We start from the raw sequence: 17437 nt of genomic DNA, 5'->3' as shown, positions 1-17437 counted from the left end.
TGATCCCACATTGGTAGTGGTTGATGTACTCCCCTCGACTAGACGAACACCTTCTGGATTCACAATGTCAACAAAGCGTCTGCCGCCTTCAGTACGAGTAGTGGTTGTAATTCTCACGGGAGGTCGGCTGTCAAGGAAACCAGAGATAAGATTTGTCACTTGTACTTCATTAGTGAAAAATGCTCGATTTTGATCGTCAAAATACACGACACCAGGTCCAGGAAAATTTAGGGATGGAGTATTACTAGAGTTAAATGTATTTAAATAGTTTCCAGGCGTCTCAAATGTTGTCAAGGAATTCGTGGTAATTGGGGTACTAGAAATAGGTGTATCTGGTGCTCCATTATTAAACACTGTAACAGATGCGCCATCATAGTTTAGAGTTTGTCCACTGCCAACAATGATTGGTTGTCTGTCTGATATTGTGACCGTTTCATCACCATTGATTGACAAGACGGAAGAGCCACCACTTGATGATATACTGAAAGTTGGGAAAGGATTCGGGGGAATAGTAATTGAACTGCGGGCTTCATTGATGCGATCAGTCAGAAGTGTATTCCTACTCGGGTAGATAAATGCTTCCCTATCATCAAAATTGCTAATAAGTGTCAAACCTCCATCAGGAATATCAAAAGATACTGTTCCAGAAGCAATTGTTTGGATTAGGTGGTTCAAAAAACGAGAAAGAATACATTCAATCAAGCTCCAAAGAAGTTGGCCAAACCCATCGAAAACATCGACCAATCCATTATCAAAGGTAACTCTTCTTGCTGTAGGGAATGTAAAGGTTCTTGATGCACCCAAGTCGATCAGACGTGTAGGATTCCCTGGATTTGTAAAAATATCCGAGATTTGAACACTGTTTTGGACTGCATCAAACGAAAGCTGTCCATCAATAATGCCACTACTTATTTCTTGATTGACACTAGTAGATGGACTGAAAAAAGCGACCCTCGAACCGTCATTAGGAGAAGTTCCCACCTTAAGAAGTCCAGGCCCTGTGATAACCTCGCTTGAGCCGCCAGTAAACCGCCTCAGGGTTCTGCCTTGCTGTCCATTCTCAGTGATATCCTCAAGAACATAAAAATTGGTGATATCATTAAAAACCTCTTGAGTTACAGATCCTCTTCGATATCATAGACTGTTTGATACATACGTCAATGATTCGCCTGATTCCAGGATGAACACATCCGATCCTGTGAGCTCAATGACATTTCCGTCAGTAACAGGATCAGAAGGACTGGATTGGAGGTTGTTCATTGTTCACTCGTGGAGTAGAGATCGTCACTTGTGAAGGTGGGACAGGGAACTGAGCTGCAAGACCTTCATAAATGCCAATAAATACATCTGAATTTGTAAAAAGTGCTGTATCTCCATCATAGTACAAAGTTCCAGGTCCAGGTTGTCCACCGGCACCCGGGATTGGTCCAGTGACATCTCGAAATCTGAAACTCCCAGGATCTTGATACAAATACTGAAATCTACTTGCTGTCAGCACAATTGGATCGGCACCAGTTATGGCCAAACTATTTCCATTGTAAAATATACTCGATCCTTCGGGGATATCGAGTTGTGTTGTTGTTGGACGATTGATGAAGAAACTTGGTACTCTGTTGATCGATAATTGGGCAAATACTTCAGATGGCCCCCTACTAGCGCTGAGACTGATGGTTTGAAATACCTATGGAATTATAAAAGTCATTCAGTAGCACAAAAAGAAAACCAGATGGCTGTACGTAATTTCATCAACTTTACCACTGCACGAGCTAAAATTTCTAAAGTAGATTTATAAGCATCCGCATACAATGAATTATGACCTCTTCAAATTGGCCACCATGTGTTCCTTCATAGGACATGCAGGAGGAGAACGGATAAAATTACAGTTTACGCATGACTGACTCATTGTAACAATCTATTTCGTATGCAACTTACAGTACAGCTACATGTAGTGGAACCTCTAGTAGAGAGACACTGTATCAAATGTCTCTCTAGTACATCATTGTCGAATAGCCAAATAATCTTAACAAAGCATACTACAGCCTCTCTATACGGGTAGATCTATATAGCCATTGAACGCAACAATTCTATGCTCAATAAATCCAATAGAACACTGAAGTGCAAACCCTCGGCGTTAATTTGGGGTTTAGAAGTCTATACAGCCTCGAGTCAAAGCTGCATGTACATCTAGGCTAACGTGCAGGTTTGATCTTTTCTTAGCTTTTAGCTTTTTTTCTCGCTTTTATTTGACAACGAAGCTTCATCAAAATTTGCCAAATTTAAACATCTACCTTGTTGTGTTGAGGCTATCCATGATACAAACACAGTGCTTTCGCAACGAGGTGAGCAGACTCATAATACACAAAATGACAGACTGATTGACAGACAGACAAACAGACTCCGGTGGCACCGCGGTGCGCCACGGGTTAATTTTACATACTGCCGCTCCAAAAATTAAATGATTTTTCAGCAGCGCAACAAAGTAATTCCAGTTTGGCGCTTAGCATAAGAACGTAAAGTAATAATCCAGTACGCTACAATAGATCAATTGTGCATAGCTTCGATTCAGTAATCATACTCTTAATAAACCTAATCGTATGATGTTTGGTTGGTGATTCTACATTGTAGAATCACCAACCAATATTCAGGCCAACATCTCCTACATTAGAGTTGCAAAGCAGAAAAGTGTGTCTCACAGACAATGGCCAAGGGCTAAGCAACAATTTGTTCTGGAAAATAATCCAGTGCAAACCTTCCTTGTCAGAACAAAAGCTGCATAGACACTCAAACCGAAACAATAAATTATAACTTCAAAAATGAAAGCACTGTGGGTGCTGATGCCTCGATGGAGGTGCCAAAGCTACATAACATAATAAAAGCTACTAAAGTCTATTTGTGTTGAGTTTGACCTTCATAAAGTTGTCATAACTTTGTCATACTTTACTGAAATTCAAAGTTTCATATACCATTGGATTCCTTGTTAAAAAGCACTTCTATCTATATGCTGTAGAGCTGATAAGCTCCAACCAGCTAAAAGTTAGCATTTTCTATGTAGAAGTCCCAGGCATACTTGTCCACCATATAAAGCATAAATGAAGCCATAATTGACCACATAACTTCCGGGGTCGAACTCAACGCAAAATAATAGACTTTAATAGCTTTTATACATTACCAATAGCTAGCATTCTAGTGCAGAGCTAACTACTAAGTAGAGTAGCATCACTCGGTAAATAAGTTTGACTACGTGCTCTTCTGAAAAGGCTGCAATGGCATTCCAAGTAGGCATAACTCGAGAACGAAGCATTATTTTGCAAATCCAAGAATTAAAATCCAAGTAAACATGACTAGAAGCCTATAGAAACTCTTACGCAGTCCACACACACACACACACACACACACACACACACACACACACACACACACACACACACACCACACACGCACGCACGCACGCACGCACACACACACACACACACACACACACACACACACACACACACACACACACACACACAGACACACACACGCACAGACACACAAATACACTACCGTATACCTCGCTTGCGCATGCGCACCGAGGCATAATTAAGTGTCACAAGAAACCATATCTGCACTTTGTGCGATCTGGTAGCTTTGCTAAACATCGATCTGGTTGCTAAACATCGATCTGGTCTCTAAACATCAATCTGGTTGCTAAACATCGATCTGGTCTCTAAACATCGATCTGGTTACTAAACATCGATCTGGTATGCAAATATCTGGTTGCTAAACATCCATCTGTTAAGCAGATTTGTCTCTAAACATTGATCTGGTAGGTAAAGCATCGACTCTTTATTAGTTTTGAGACAAACGGCACCCCATACTTACACAGTCAGCTTTTAATCCGTATCCCTCGTCGCCGCACCAGGCATAATTAATTATGGCTACCAGTACATTATATCAAAGCACTCACCACTTCATCTTGACCCTGAGCAGCATGCTGTCCCACTATCACCAGCTGTAAGAGAAGCACTGTGCTGACTGTTATAATTCCTTACAACGACTAGATCTATATTAAAAGGATGTGCCTAATAAGCTAATTCGAGACATGCAGGAGGTACTCAAGTAGACGTACCTAGACCTAAATCTAGATCAAGATGTGATATTATCAATATAAGTTTGTATCTAGACACAACTTACCGCAGCAACAAGCGCGTACAGTGTAGAGGATTGCATATTTCTGTTCTTGATCTCACACTATATAGCATTGACCATACACAAGCAGCCTAGCGCCTGCTATGTAAGTTAGAAGCATAATTAGATCATTTAGATCTACATGAATATCTGAGGCGAGCAAGAGCGTTGTGCGCGCGCAGGCCCCGCGCATTGCCATTGGTCGCCTCATGAATCAGCCGCTGCTCTGTTACAGCTCTGCTTTACAGCCTCTCGAGGTGGGTGCGCAGGCCCCGCGCATTGGTCGTCTCATGAATCAGCCGCTGCTCCTCATCAGATTATATCCAAATTGCTTTACAAGGTGCTCCCAAAAAAGACACAGAAATATAAGATGACGTCTAAGTGCTGACTAGCCTCCTTCACCGGCCTGACAGGGTATATACATAGAGATGTGTAACCCCGTCCCTTCTCAGCTCCGAGGTTCGCAGTGTGTGTGTGTGTGTGTGTGTGTGTGTGTGTGTGCACGCACGCACGTGTGATCGACTTACCGGTAGTAGTCAACAAATGTGGAATCTTTGAGGTACAAATGCGGCCTGGGATCGAGACTAAGTGCTGACTTAAATGAGATTAAGTTATAGGTATACAACAGCCCGTGGTTGTAACGTAGGTTGGACAGAACGCCTACTGTACTCTTCTTCTTCCTATAATTCTAGTCTTGGTATTAGCAACAGCTATACTGTAGTAGCTTTATGTTTATGTACCTTAATGTTACTATTATAGACGGGTAGTAATATTAGCGTTTTCAGATTTTTCTCTGTTTTTAGGGTACTAATTTTGGCAGATTTGTAGCATAATAATATCTCGGCTAAGTATGAGTTTTAAGGTTGAATGGAAAGTTTGGAGTCAGATACCAGATGAAAAAGGGCTAGCTTGCTTAGCATACTCTCAAAAGTACATTACATTATACAAAAGTAATTAGAACAATTAATTTTTTTTAACGAGATTCATAATATTTATTATTAGCGCGTACTTAATTTAGCGTTAATTACAAATTTGGTAAAATTAGTACCCGTTTATAATAGTAACAACAAGGTAGCTTTGACACATCCAAGGCATCAGCATGCACCCGTGGTGCTTTCATCTTGCATATAATTATAGTAGAGAGTCAGTGCAATGTCTACAAGTCTGTATTAATATTAATACTGTCAAGCACTATAATAGTGTACATACCATTGTCTGAATGGTCTGCAAGATAGCATTATGTGAAATTGAGGTAAAATGCGATATTCATTCTATTACCTACAGCTTGTGCAACACAGAATTAAGTTAATCACATTCTTTACACAAAATATGTACGGTTATACGCAAAGTCTAAAAGGAGTATATGACGCCCAAAGCAAGAGCTATATACAAAAAAACTGGCATTGAACTTGACAAAAATTATAAGCATACATACACTGAAAGTGGAAGTCAAATCTTCCTATGCTGAGAAATCACTGTAGAAGATATCGTGTGCATGGGAATAAAACAGTGTGTTAAAAAAACAACCCAACTCAATAATGAGTCAATAGAAGCATTGCAAGTGATTTTGACACCTACTAGTGGAGCATTAACTTGATGTCGCAACACGGCTAATAGTAAGCTAGTAGTAATAGAGTAGTTTGATTTTTACACAGAGTTGTGTGTAAACTCACCTAAACAATGGTGACATTAGCCATGTCGCGCACCATCCCCTGATCATCCTCTAGTGCCAAAAGGAATCCATCGCCACTCGCAAGTCCAGAAGTAGGGAAGGTAACACACGCAGTGTTGTCTAATACTTTTCCTACCATAACCTCCCTTTCAATCTCTTCGCTAACTGCACGTAATAGACGGATGTAGGATCAAGTTATCAAGATACACATTTAAGATCATGCAGATGTACCACGATAAATAGTCGTCAACTAGTTGGGCATGTTATGCACATAAGCTCTAGAAGTCTAGGTCACACCCAACTAAACTATGGTGCCTGCGTGAATCTATGCGCATGCATATGCATGCGGTACATAATATACTGCTGAAGTCTGTAACATGTGTATGCAGTGTATCAGGAGTGCATGAATGTATACGTTGTCATGCACAACTCACAGAAGTTGCAATTGAAGAGGAAAGGCAGGAAGGCATTTGGAGTACTGGACGAGGCCACACAGCAGATCCTTAAATCTGTTCCCGCAGCCACATCGTACCTATTCTGATCCAACGACAGAACAAGGTTTTCTCTAGTAATCAGAGTAGGAGTATTGTCAACAAATTGCAGGGGGCAGCTTTTACAGCAGGGCATGCCGACGGCCAGGTCCTTACAGCGCCTCAGTAGTCTAAATACTCGACAGTCAGGGGGCTCGAAATCACAACGTCCTGCATGTATATGTGCAAGTGTACAGCTGGAAATGTGGATTTCATTACAGGAAATACAGTATTACTAATATAATTATTATGTAGGCTATAATTACCTGGGCAATTAAAAAGTATACATGTTTCGAAAACCGGTGGTCGTTCATTAATGTTACAGAATCCCTCATTGATTCGGGAACCATCAGCACGCGACACACAGAAAACATTCCTTTCTTGATTGCCGATCCCACAGGTCACTGTGCAAGTACCCTGCATGTGATTATGAGAAATTTAGATGGAAATAGTCCCAACGATTTGTTTGACAGACTACCTAAAGGTCAAATAATAATTATGCCTCGAGGGATACAGTAAAGCTGACTGTGTGTGTGTGTGTGTGTCTGTTCCAGCTGTAATTGCTCAACTGTTACAATGCGACGAAAACTAACAGCTTCTATAGGCTTCTAGCCACGTTTTCTTGGATTTTGATTCGTGGATTAGCTAACTAAAGCTTCTTTCTCGAGTTATGGCTAGTTTGACTAACATTGAAGGCTGTTGCAGTCTCTTTAGAATCTTTTATAGCATCATTTGTTCGCACAAACTTTCTATTCAACTTATGAGTTAGCCTTGCACTAAAGCGCTAGCTTTTTGTTAGCTACAAGAGTCAAAAAGAGCTGCTTAAGAAGCTAGTAGCCATTATAGGGCGTTTTCATTATGCCTCGGTGCGCATGCGCAAGCGAGGTATACGGTAGTGTGTTTGTGTCTGTGTGTGTAGACTAGCTGCTACAGCTGCTCAAGGATGAATCAAGTGCAAGTAAGAGTTTCTATAGCTTAGTAGTTAGCTCTGCACTAGAACGCTATAGCTATTGGTAGCTGCAAGGCTCTGCTAATGCAGCCATTAATTTTAGACTTGAACTTTTGGCATCGATCGTTTTTAACAACAATCATGGTCGATCACTACCCACTCTCTGAGTTTTTGCATGCAGCAAAACTAAATTGTTTATCATGTGCATAAAAGCTATTATGTTATGTAGCTTTGGCATCTCCACCGAGGCATTAGCACCTGCGGTGCTTTCATTATAACTGTAGCTACATTTATATTGGTGGTTAATAAACTTCAGTGGATCATAGATGTGTGTCAAAGCTAATTAAAAAGCTACTTGCTATTGCTAATACAAACCATACCGTATAGCTAGAAATTTCTGCGGCCCAACAATTTTGCGAATGAACGCAGATATATAATATCCGCAAATGCTTATATTAACCACGCCTAATTTAACAGTTGAAAGTTTAATTCACAGAAGTATTATTCGCAGAAGGTCTTTTTATAGCTATTCGCAGAAATCTTGTTGCACGCAGGCTATTAAATCTGTAATCTCAAAGAAGAGTGGGAAATTATCGACCATGATTGATGCTAAAAGGATATCCCAAATTGTAATAAGTACAAAGTCTAAATTAATGGCTGTTGCATCAGTAGAACTTTGGAGTAGCAACACTCCATGGACAAGTTTTGCTACGGAACTCTTCTGCAATAACATTATAAAGCAAAGCTATAATTATAAGCATAACTCGAGAACGATTGAAGCATTATTTTGCAAATCCAAGAAAGCATGTCTAGAAGCCTATAGAAACTTTAATACTTGCACTTACATTAATTGAGCAGCTGTAGGAGTCTACATAGACACACACACTACCATACCTCGCTTGCGCATGCACACCGAGGCATAATAATAATGTACATGCATGCACTTAAAACAGACGTACAGCAGACTCTCGCTGTTCCGGCTCTCTGAAATACGGTCACCTCGATATACCGGCCATTTGGTTTGGCACGGATTGCTAGCTAGATGTTTATTGCACAAAACTCACCCTGAAGTACGTCCACTTGCTATTCAATATACTCGCCAGTGCTGGCTGCCCCAAACTAGGTAATTTTTGCGGCCAGATATAACGATTTGGGTGTGGTTTGGCAGATTAAATAGAGAGCAAAATGATTCATTATCCCCGAGACAAGAACCGCAAAATTAGTCATTAGATTCGAGGTAAGGTCGTTTTTAAGCCGTGGCTATTTCCTGAAATACAGCCAACTCGCTATTCTGGCCAAGCTGCACTGTCCAAGGGTGACCGGATTAACGAGAATCTACTGTAGTTTGCATGAAGTGGTTTATTGAGACACAACCCATTAATTAACTCGCAGAACAAACTGCACAACTAGCAGAATAAAAAGGCATACCACATTTTGTTTGCGTACCACTATCAATACCGTACCAAATTCTCTGTCATCCATATTCCAGCATCACAAGTCCCCCCTCCACAGCTGCGGACTGTGTGTAGTAGAGGGAGATCCGCGCACTCGGAAACGTCAAGCAACCATTGTTCCTCTGGATCACTGGGATCAAATCCGGTACACGTAAGACTCCTTTCTTGGCAGAAGTTAGCATCACACTGCAGGATGGAAGAAAATCGATCAACATAATTATAATATCAGTACGCTTTTCAAACTATACATAATAATGTATTACATGAACTTAGTCCCTATAGTTACTACATGAATAATTATGGTGTAACAAAAAACGAAGTAGATAAGATAACAGACTTACAGGTGCAAATGTCCCAGGGGACCATCTACGAGGGCAGGGTATCTGAGTGTTGCAGGCGTCTACTCTTCTCGGCATATTACCAGCAAAGCAGCTTGCATCTGACAGTACTATACTCTCTCCAATCGGATTTCCGTCAGCATCACAGACAAACTCTCCCGTCGTTTCATTAATTTGGGCAATGAATTGCACACAGGACACATTTCTTGAGCGAACTCCACCAGCGCAGGTACTAGAGCACTGTGTGTATGTGTGGTGTGTGTAGTCGGTAAGCAGCTGTTGTACTTATACAGTGAAACTTGTCTATTTAACGCCATCCTTGGGAAGACGCTGTATGTATTAGGAGGTGGCCTATACACATAATTATATGTGTTGGGGCTGAATTAACCTGGTTGTATTGTAGGGTAACTTGCTACAAAGTGACAACAATTATTCTGTAATGCAGTGCGAGTGAGGAAAATAAAGAAAATTTCCATGCAGAGCACAACTTAATTGCATGAACTGCTATTATTATCCATGAAGCCAACAAAGCTTGATTTAGATACTGATAGGGTCTTGCTTTTATTCGGGCAAGCATGGTTTGTAAGCATAATTATAGCTACACAGTTATATTAGAGCTAAATATCTTACTGGAGAGTAGGCGCTGAGAATCATCCATCTTGGACACTTCTGAGGAAAGCACTCTTGTGCAGCAGCAGGCCGTTTCAGTCCAAAGACGATACAATCTATATCATCCACGGCCATATCTCTCACTCCACCAATCAAACGAAAACAGGTTATATTTCTCTCTTGCACTCCACCACCACAGGTACGTGAACAAGCTCCGAAGGCGGTAGTGTTAAATTCATAGGTTATCGCTGGGCTATAGAAACAGAGCACACATAGCAGCATTAACACCAAACTCAAAATGCATGCCATGCAAGTAAACAAAATGTCAATGTGATACCAATACAGATTTCTAAAAAGCCAAAATGTGTATATATTTAAGCATGCATGCATGCATTGTATGCAAACAGATTGAGTTATTCACCAGAAAGGCATGACACTGCTTTGACAAATCTGTAATTGCGTTGGGTATAGTCCCTGAGGCAAATCAGCAGCATCAATGGGCGCAATAGTTTCATCGGTCCTGACTTGACAGTTAATTGGAGCAGAACTCTGAATACCTGTATAGAGCAGAACATTGCCCAGGTACAATTACATATCAATGGAAGTTTCTTACAGCACAGGATACGCTATGGCCAGGCATATGCCACCATCAACAATCAATGTACAGAGTGGGAGTAGTTACAGATGAGGGAATAAGACTAACTTACCAAAGCCGCAAGTAACAGAGCAGGGTCCAAAGACAATACCCTCACAAACGTATGCTGCATGAGTGCATATAATCATTACTTTACACGAAATTCAGGAAACTGACCATTTAAAAAGACAGCCAGCAATCTAGAGTGCCTCTAAATTTTGTATTTAGAAATGGAGAAGCCTAAAATGCTCATAAGTCCACAGTCATACACAACTTCACTTAGTCCGTTACTCACATCTTGGTGTAATGGTCACCTGTCCAGTAGCCTCATCAGCCTCATTAGTTACTGAGCACTGGTAGGTGATGGACAGAGTGTTGTCAGGGTCAGTGTTGTCAGTGTTGATTGTGTAGATACTGCGTCCCGCACGTGGCACAAATATGTTAGACATGTTGATCGGAACGTCAGCTCCATTAGAGTCCGTTGCAGTCCATACGATTGTAGGTCTTGGAAGACCCACATCATCTTTGCAAGCAATGTTGACGGTGTTCGTGAGAAGCAGTGGATTAGGCTCTAGAGTTTGTCCAGGTGTTCTGTCCCGAATGATGATCATTACTGGATTTTGTGGTTGTATATCCCGAGCAGTGACTGTCAGTCCAGGAAGCTCCGGAATTGAGGGAAAGAAGTTATTTTGAATCATCGGTGCAACTGAAAGAAAATATCCATTTGTTCAACTCAATTCAATGGGGCAGGTTGCTTTGTGGTCAGCAAACTTAATTATGGCTTGCTCCGTACATTAAACTTTAAGGAACAAGCACTTACACTACACTCAAGGAGTGACTATACACATTTATCTTGGTCTGTTTGTAGCCATGTTAGATAGAAACTTTATATACCTGGAGGTCTGATGAAAATATCTGCGAACAGATTGTCTCGTCCAGGACCATTACTCACGCGACATTCATATCTACCGGCAGCACTGACATTGAAGGTGTTGACAGTCAGAATTTGTTCATTCTCTGACACCTGTAAATATTATTATACGTGTATTGAATTTTTGATGAGCATGCAAAACATAAATCCTTACAGGGTGGCACACTATGCACGCCCAAATCAATGTTTCCGTAATGTAACCCCTCAAATGCGAATTAATTTGGCAGATGGTTAGGTGCGGGGCAATATATAATTTACCACACGATTGTAAAAAGGATAATAAATACAGTTACACAGGGCTACTCACCATGGTAATGGTAGAACCTATCTCTGAGCCGTCCAATGCAACTCCATCTCTGAAGAACATGAAAGATGATGTTGGAACACTTTGAAGAATCACACAGCGTAGATTCACATTAGCTGATTGATACACTGTGACTCTCTGAATAATAAAAACATAAATGTGAGACGTTCTATAATCTCATATTTATATAATTATACCTGTCCAAAGAGTGGGAAGACGTCCGCGACTTTAGAGATGAATGAAGTGGTTGTGGGTCGTACTAGAACTGGTGGAACCACAGGAACATTGTCAACGACATTGTTTATTCGATTGTTCGTATTTTGGTTATCAATGAAAATCGTTTCAGTGGTTTGTTCGTTAACTATCACTTGGCCTGGTCCAGAAAAAGTCACAGTATCTCCTGAAGTAAACACTTGCGTGCTAATACCGTTAAAGTAGGTGAAACTATCAGTTGTAATGTTGCGGCCGGGTAGTATTAGGACACCATTGGTGTACGTTATCGTTGTTCCAGTGCTTACAGTAGTGCGCTCTGAACCGGTGGTGAAATTGAAAATCGTAGTTTGTGTTCCAGGATTAAATATTGTTACTCCTCCTGTTGTTTGGTTCACACGTACTACAACCGGTATATTGTTTGTTATTTCTGTAACTACTCTGGTGGTGGTCGTGCTGTCTGTGGAGTAAAATCCTTCATTACCGGATGTAAAAATTGTACCAGGACCAGATAAGAAGCTTGTAGAGCTTCCATTGTACCGTGTAATTGTACGACCATCAAAGAAATTCAACGTGGTGATATCCCTGGTGTTTGTATCGAAAACAATTCCTGAAGTTGTCAGATCTGTAACCAAACCTGTTGAAGTTGTAGTATCATCATTGTAAACCACATTACCGGTGTTCGGATTGAAGTAGAAAACACCACCTCCAGAATACGAGGTAGTAGTTGTAGGTGTAGGCTGAAGCACTCCTCCTTGTCGATACCTAAAGCTACTGGAAGCAGTTGTGGTGAAATAAACATCTCCATCAGGATTTATAACTTCAACTGTATCGTCAACACCAGGTGTGGTAGATACAACATATCGAATAGTAAATGATGAAGGAACGGAAAACCCATTGACAGAACGGACGGTGTTCCCTGTGTAGATAAGGCCTTGCCGTGATCCCACATTGGTAATGGTTGATGTACTCCCCTCGACTAGACGCACACCGTCTGGATTCACAATATCAACAAAGCGTCTGCCGCCTTCAGTACGAGTAGTGGTTGCAATTCTCACGGGGGGGCGGCTGTTAAGGAAACCAGAAATAGTATTCATCATTTGTATATTATCAGTAAAAAATGCTCGATTTTGATTGTCAGAATACGCGATACCAGGTCCAGGTAAATCTCGGGGTGCAGGATTAGAGGAGCTAAATGTATTTATTAACTTTCTAGGCGTCACAAGCGTTGTCAAAACATTTACAGCAATAGGGGTACCAGAAACAGGTATACTTGGTGCTCCATTATTAAACACTATAACAAATGCACCATTAAAGTTGCAAGTTTGTCCAGTGCGAACAATGATTGGTTGTCTGTCTGTTAGTGTGACCGTTTCAACACCATTGATTAACAAGACGAAAGAGCCACTACTTGATGATATAAAGGAAGTTGGGGAAGGAGTCGGGGTAATAGTAATTGAACTGCGGGCTTCATTGATGCGATCAGTCAGGGGTATATTTCTACTTGGGTAGATAAATGCTTGCCCATCATTAGAATTGCTAATAAGTGTCACACCTCCGTCAGGAATATCAAAAGATGCAGTTCCAAAACTAGTTGTTTGGACTTGGTGGTTGAGGAAGGAACTCAAGTAAGAATCGAAAAAAGAGCCAAGCTGTTGGTTAAACCTATCGAAAACACGAATCTCTCTTCTACCAGAGGTATCATCAAAGGTAACTCTGCTTGCTGTAGGGTATGTAAAGGTTCTTGATGCACCCAAGTCGATCAGGCGTGTAGGATTCCCTGGAGTTGTAAAAATATCCGAGATTTGAGTACTGTTTTGGACTGCATCAAACGAAAGCTGTCCATCAATAATGCCGCTATTTATTTCTTGATTGACACTAGTAGATGGACTGAAAAAAGCGACCCTCGAACCGTCATTAGGAGAAGTTCCCACCCTAAGAAGTCCAGGCCCTGTGATAACCTCGCTTGAGCCGCCAGTAAACCGCCTCAGGGTTCTGCCTTGCTGTCCATTCTCAGTGATATCCTCAAGAACATAAAAATTGGTGATAGGATTAAAAACCTCTTGAGTTACAGATCGTCTTCGATATCGTAGACGGTTTAATACATACGTCAATGATTCGCCTGATCCTAGGACGAACGCATCCGATCCTGTGAGCTCAATGACATTTCCGTCAGTAACAGGATCAGAAGGACTGGATTGGAGGTTGAGAGCTAGTTCATTGTTTACTCGTGGAGTACTGATCGTCACTTGTGAAGGTGGGACAGGGAACTGAGCTGCAAGATCTTCATAAGTACCAATAAATACATCTGAATTTGTAAAAAGTGCTGTATCTCCATCATAGTACAAAGTTCCAGGTCCAGGTTGTCCACCGGCACCCGGGATTGGTCCAGTGACATCTCGAAATCTGAAACTCCCAGGATCTTGATACAAATACTGAAATCTACTTGCTGTCAGCACAATTGGATCGGCACCAGTTATGGCCAAACTATTTCCATTGTAAAATATACTCGATCCTTCGGGGATATCGAGTTGTGTTGTTGTTGGACGATTGATGAAGAAACTTGGTACTCCGTTGATCGATAATTGGTCAAATACTTCAGATGGCCCCCTACTAGCGCTGAGACTGATGGTTTGAAATACCTATGGAATTATAAAAGTCATTCAGTAGCACAAAAAGAAAACCAGATGGCTGTACGTAATTTCATCAACTTTACCACTGCACGAGCTAAAATGTCTAAAGTAGACTTATAAGCATCCGCATACAATGAATTATGACCTCTTCGAATATTGGCCACCATGTGTTCCTTCATAGGACATGCAGGAGGAGAACGGATAAAATTACAGTTTACGCATGACTGACTCATTGCAACAATCTATTTCGTATACAACTTACAGTACAGCTACATGTAGTGGAACCTCTAGTAGAGAGACACTGTATCAAATGTCTCTCTAGTACATCATTGTCGAATAGCCAAATAATCTTAACAAAGCATACTACAGCCTCTCTATACGGGTAGATCTATATAGCCATTGAACGCAACAATTCCTTGCTCAATAAATCCAATAGAACACTGAAGTGCAAACCCTCGGCGTTAATTTGGGGTTTAGAAGTCTATACAGCCTCGAGTCAAAGCTGCATGTACATCTAGGCTAACGTGCAGGTTTGATCTTTTCTTAGCTTTTAGCTTTTTTTCTCGCTTTTATTTGACAACGAAGCTTCATCAAAATTTGCCAAATTTAAACATCTACCTTGTTGTGTTGAGGCTATCCATGATACAAACACAGTGCTTTCGCAACGAGGTGAGCAGACTCATAATACACAAAATGACAGACTGATTGACAGACAGACAAACAGACTCCGGTGGCACCGCGGTGCGCCACGGGTTAATTTTACATACTGCCGCTCCAAAAATTAAATGATTTTTCAGCAGCGCAACAAAGTAATTCCAGTTTGGCGCTTAGCATAAGAACGTAAAGTAATAATCCAGTACGCTACAATAGATCAATTGTGCATAGCTTCGATTCAGTAATTATACTCTTAATAAACCTAATCGTATGATGTTTGGTTGGTGATTCTACATTGTAGAATCACCAACCAATATTCAGGCCAACATCTCCTACATTAGAGTTGCAGAGCAGAAAAGTGTGTCTCACAGACAATGGCCAAGGGCTAAGCAACAATTTGTTCTGGAAAATAATCCAGTGCAAACCTTCCTTGTCAGAACAAAAGCTGCATAGACACTCAAACCGAAACAATAAATTATAACTTCAAAAATTAAAGCACTGTGGGTGCTGATGCCTCGATGGAGGTGCCAAAGCTATAAAAGCTACTAAAGTCTATTTGTGTTGAGTTTGACCTTCATAAAGTTGTCATAACTTTGTCATACTTTACTGAAATTCAAAGTTTCATATACCATTGGATTCCTTGTTAAAAAGCACTTCTATCTATATGCTGTAGAGCTGATAAGCTCCAACCAGCTAAAAGTTAGCATTTTCTATGTAGAAGTCCCAGGCATACTTGTCCACCACATAAAGCATAAATGAAGCCATAATTGACCACATAACTTCCGGGGTCAAACTCAACGCAAAATAATAGACTTTAATAGCTTTTATACATTACCAATAGCTAGCATTCTAGTGCAGAGCTAACTACTAAGTAGAGTAGCATCACTCGGTAAATAAGTTTGACTACGTGCTCTTCTGAAAAGGCTGCAATGGCATTCCAAGTAGGCATAACTCGAGAACGAAGCATTATTTTGCAAATCCACGAATTAAAATCCAAGTAAACATGACTAGAAGCCTATAGAAACTCTTACGCAGTCCACACACACACACACACACACACACACACACACACACACACACACACACACACACACACACACACACACACACACACACACACCACACACACACACACACCACACACACACACACACACACACACACACACACGCACACACACACAAATACACTACCGTATACCTCGCTTGCGCATGCGCACCGAGGCATAATTAAGTGTCACAAGAAACCATATCTGCACTTTGTGCGATCTGGTAGCTTTGCTAAACATCGATCTGGTTGCTAAACATCGATCTGGTCTCTAAACATCAATCTGGTTGCTAAACATCGATCTGGTCTCTAAACATCGATCTGGAAGGTAAACATCGACGCTAAACATCGATCTGGTCTCTAAACATCGATCTGGTTACTAAACATCGATCTGGTATGCAAATATCTGGTTGCTAAACATCCATCTGTTAAGCAGATTTGTCTCTAAACATTGATCTGGTAGGTAAAACATCGACCTCGTTGGTAAACATCGACTCTTTATTAGTTTTGAGACAAACGGCACCCCATACTTACACAGTCAGCTTTTAATCCGTATCCCTCGTCGCCGCACCAGGCATAATTAATTATGGCTACCAGTACATTATATCAAAGCACTCACCACTTCATCTTGACCCTGAGCAGCATGCTGTCCCACTATCACCAGCTGTAAGAGAAGCACTGTGCTGACTGTTATAATTCCTTACAACGACTAGATCTATATTAAAAGGATGTGCCTAATAAGCTGATTCGAGACATGCAGGAGGTGCTCAAGTAGACGTACCTAGACCTAAATCTAGATCAAGATGTGATATTATCAATATAAGTTTGTATCTAGACACAACTTACCGCAGCAACAAGCGCGTATAGTGTAGAGGATTGCATATTTCTGTTCTTGATCTCACACTATATAGCATTGACCACACACAAGCAGCCTAGCGCCTGCTATGTAAGTTAGAAGCATAATTAGATCATTTAGATCTACATGAATATCTGAGGCGAGCAAGAGCGTTGTGCGCGCGCAGGCCCCGCGCATTGCCATTGGTCGCCTCATGAATCAGCCGCTGCTCTGTTATAGACTCGCAAGCCACTCCCTTTTCTCTGATTGGACGGGGGCGGGAGAAAAGGGACTGGTGACTCTGGGCTACAGCTTGTGTAAATCAGGAATGCTATTAAATATTAATGTCACGTGCAAATTATCCAATTTATTCTGATGCGTCAAAAGTTAAAGACACACAGAAGACAAGTATACAGATCTATCTAGCCAGCCTTTTGATTTTATAGATCCTTGTACCAGTGTCTGTT

General features: G+C 41.1%; 2 protein-coding genes across 2 annotated transcripts; both read right to left on the bottom strand.

Moving 5' to 3' along the window:
- Window positions 1-1216: 1216 nt before the first annotated feature.
- Window positions 1217-4665, bottom strand: LOC135338851 (uncharacterized). Its single transcript, XM_064534932.1, has 3 exons — window positions 4177-4665; window positions 3950-3994; window positions 1217-1681 (listed from the first exon to the last, which is right to left on the bottom strand). The coding sequence occupies exons 1-3, from the start codon at window positions 4210-4212 to the stop codon at window positions 1232-1234; spliced, it is 531 nt and encodes a 176-aa protein (XP_064391002.1). The 5' UTR covers window positions 4213-4665; the 3' UTR covers window positions 1217-1231.
- Window positions 4666-5364: 699 nt separating this feature from the next.
- Window positions 5365-17062, bottom strand: LOC135338830 (uncharacterized). The gene is made up of 15 exons (XM_064534907.1): window positions 16982-17062; window positions 16755-16799; window positions 11789-14443; window positions 11595-11729; window positions 11251-11380; window positions 10652-11062; window positions 10430-10483; window positions 10144-10279; window positions 9744-9975; window positions 9117-9353; window positions 8785-8961; window positions 6639-6789; window positions 6277-6543; window positions 5844-6007; window positions 5365-5645 (listed from the first exon to the last, which is right to left on the bottom strand). The coding sequence occupies exons 1-14, from the start codon at window positions 17015-17017 to the stop codon at window positions 5844-5846; spliced, it is 4830 nt and encodes a 1609-aa protein (XP_064390977.1). The 5' UTR covers window positions 17018-17062; the 3' UTR covers window positions 5365-5645.
- Window positions 17063-17437: the final 375 nt, after the last annotated feature.

This window comes from Halichondria panicea, chromosome 7, assembly GCF_963675165.1.
Source record: "Halichondria panicea chromosome 7, odHalPani1.1, whole genome shotgun sequence".
In the NCBI taxonomy this organism is placed as follows: domain Eukaryota; kingdom Metazoa; phylum Porifera; class Demospongiae; order Suberitida; family Halichondriidae; genus Halichondria; species Halichondria panicea.
Note: the sequence above shows the minus strand (reverse complement) of the source record. Positions and strands in the feature narration are given on the sequence as shown.

Coding starts and splice junctions, on each gene's coding strand:
- LOC135338851 (XM_064534932.1), bottom strand. CDS start 4,212: ATGCAATCCTCTACACTGTACGCGCTTGTTGCTGCG. Junction 3,995..4,176: donor TGTACGCGCTTGTTGCTGCG/GTAAGTTGTGTC, acceptor CTTCTCTTACAG/CTGGTGATAGTGGGACAGCA. Junction 1,682..3,949: donor CTCAGGGTCAAGATGAAGTG/GTGAGTGCTTTG, acceptor ATAATTCCATAG/GTATTTCAAACCATCAGTCT.
- LOC135338830 (XM_064534907.1), bottom strand. CDS start 17,017: ATGCAATCCTCTACACTATACGCGCTTGTTGCTGCG. Junction 10,280..10,429: donor CTCTGTTACTTGCGGCTTTG/GTAAGTTAGTCT, acceptor TGCTCTATACAG/GTATTCAGAGTTCTGCTCCA. Junction 9,976..10,143: donor AGCAGTGTCATGCCTTTCTG/GTGAATAACTCA, acceptor CTGTTTCTATAG/CCCAGCGATAACCTATGAAT.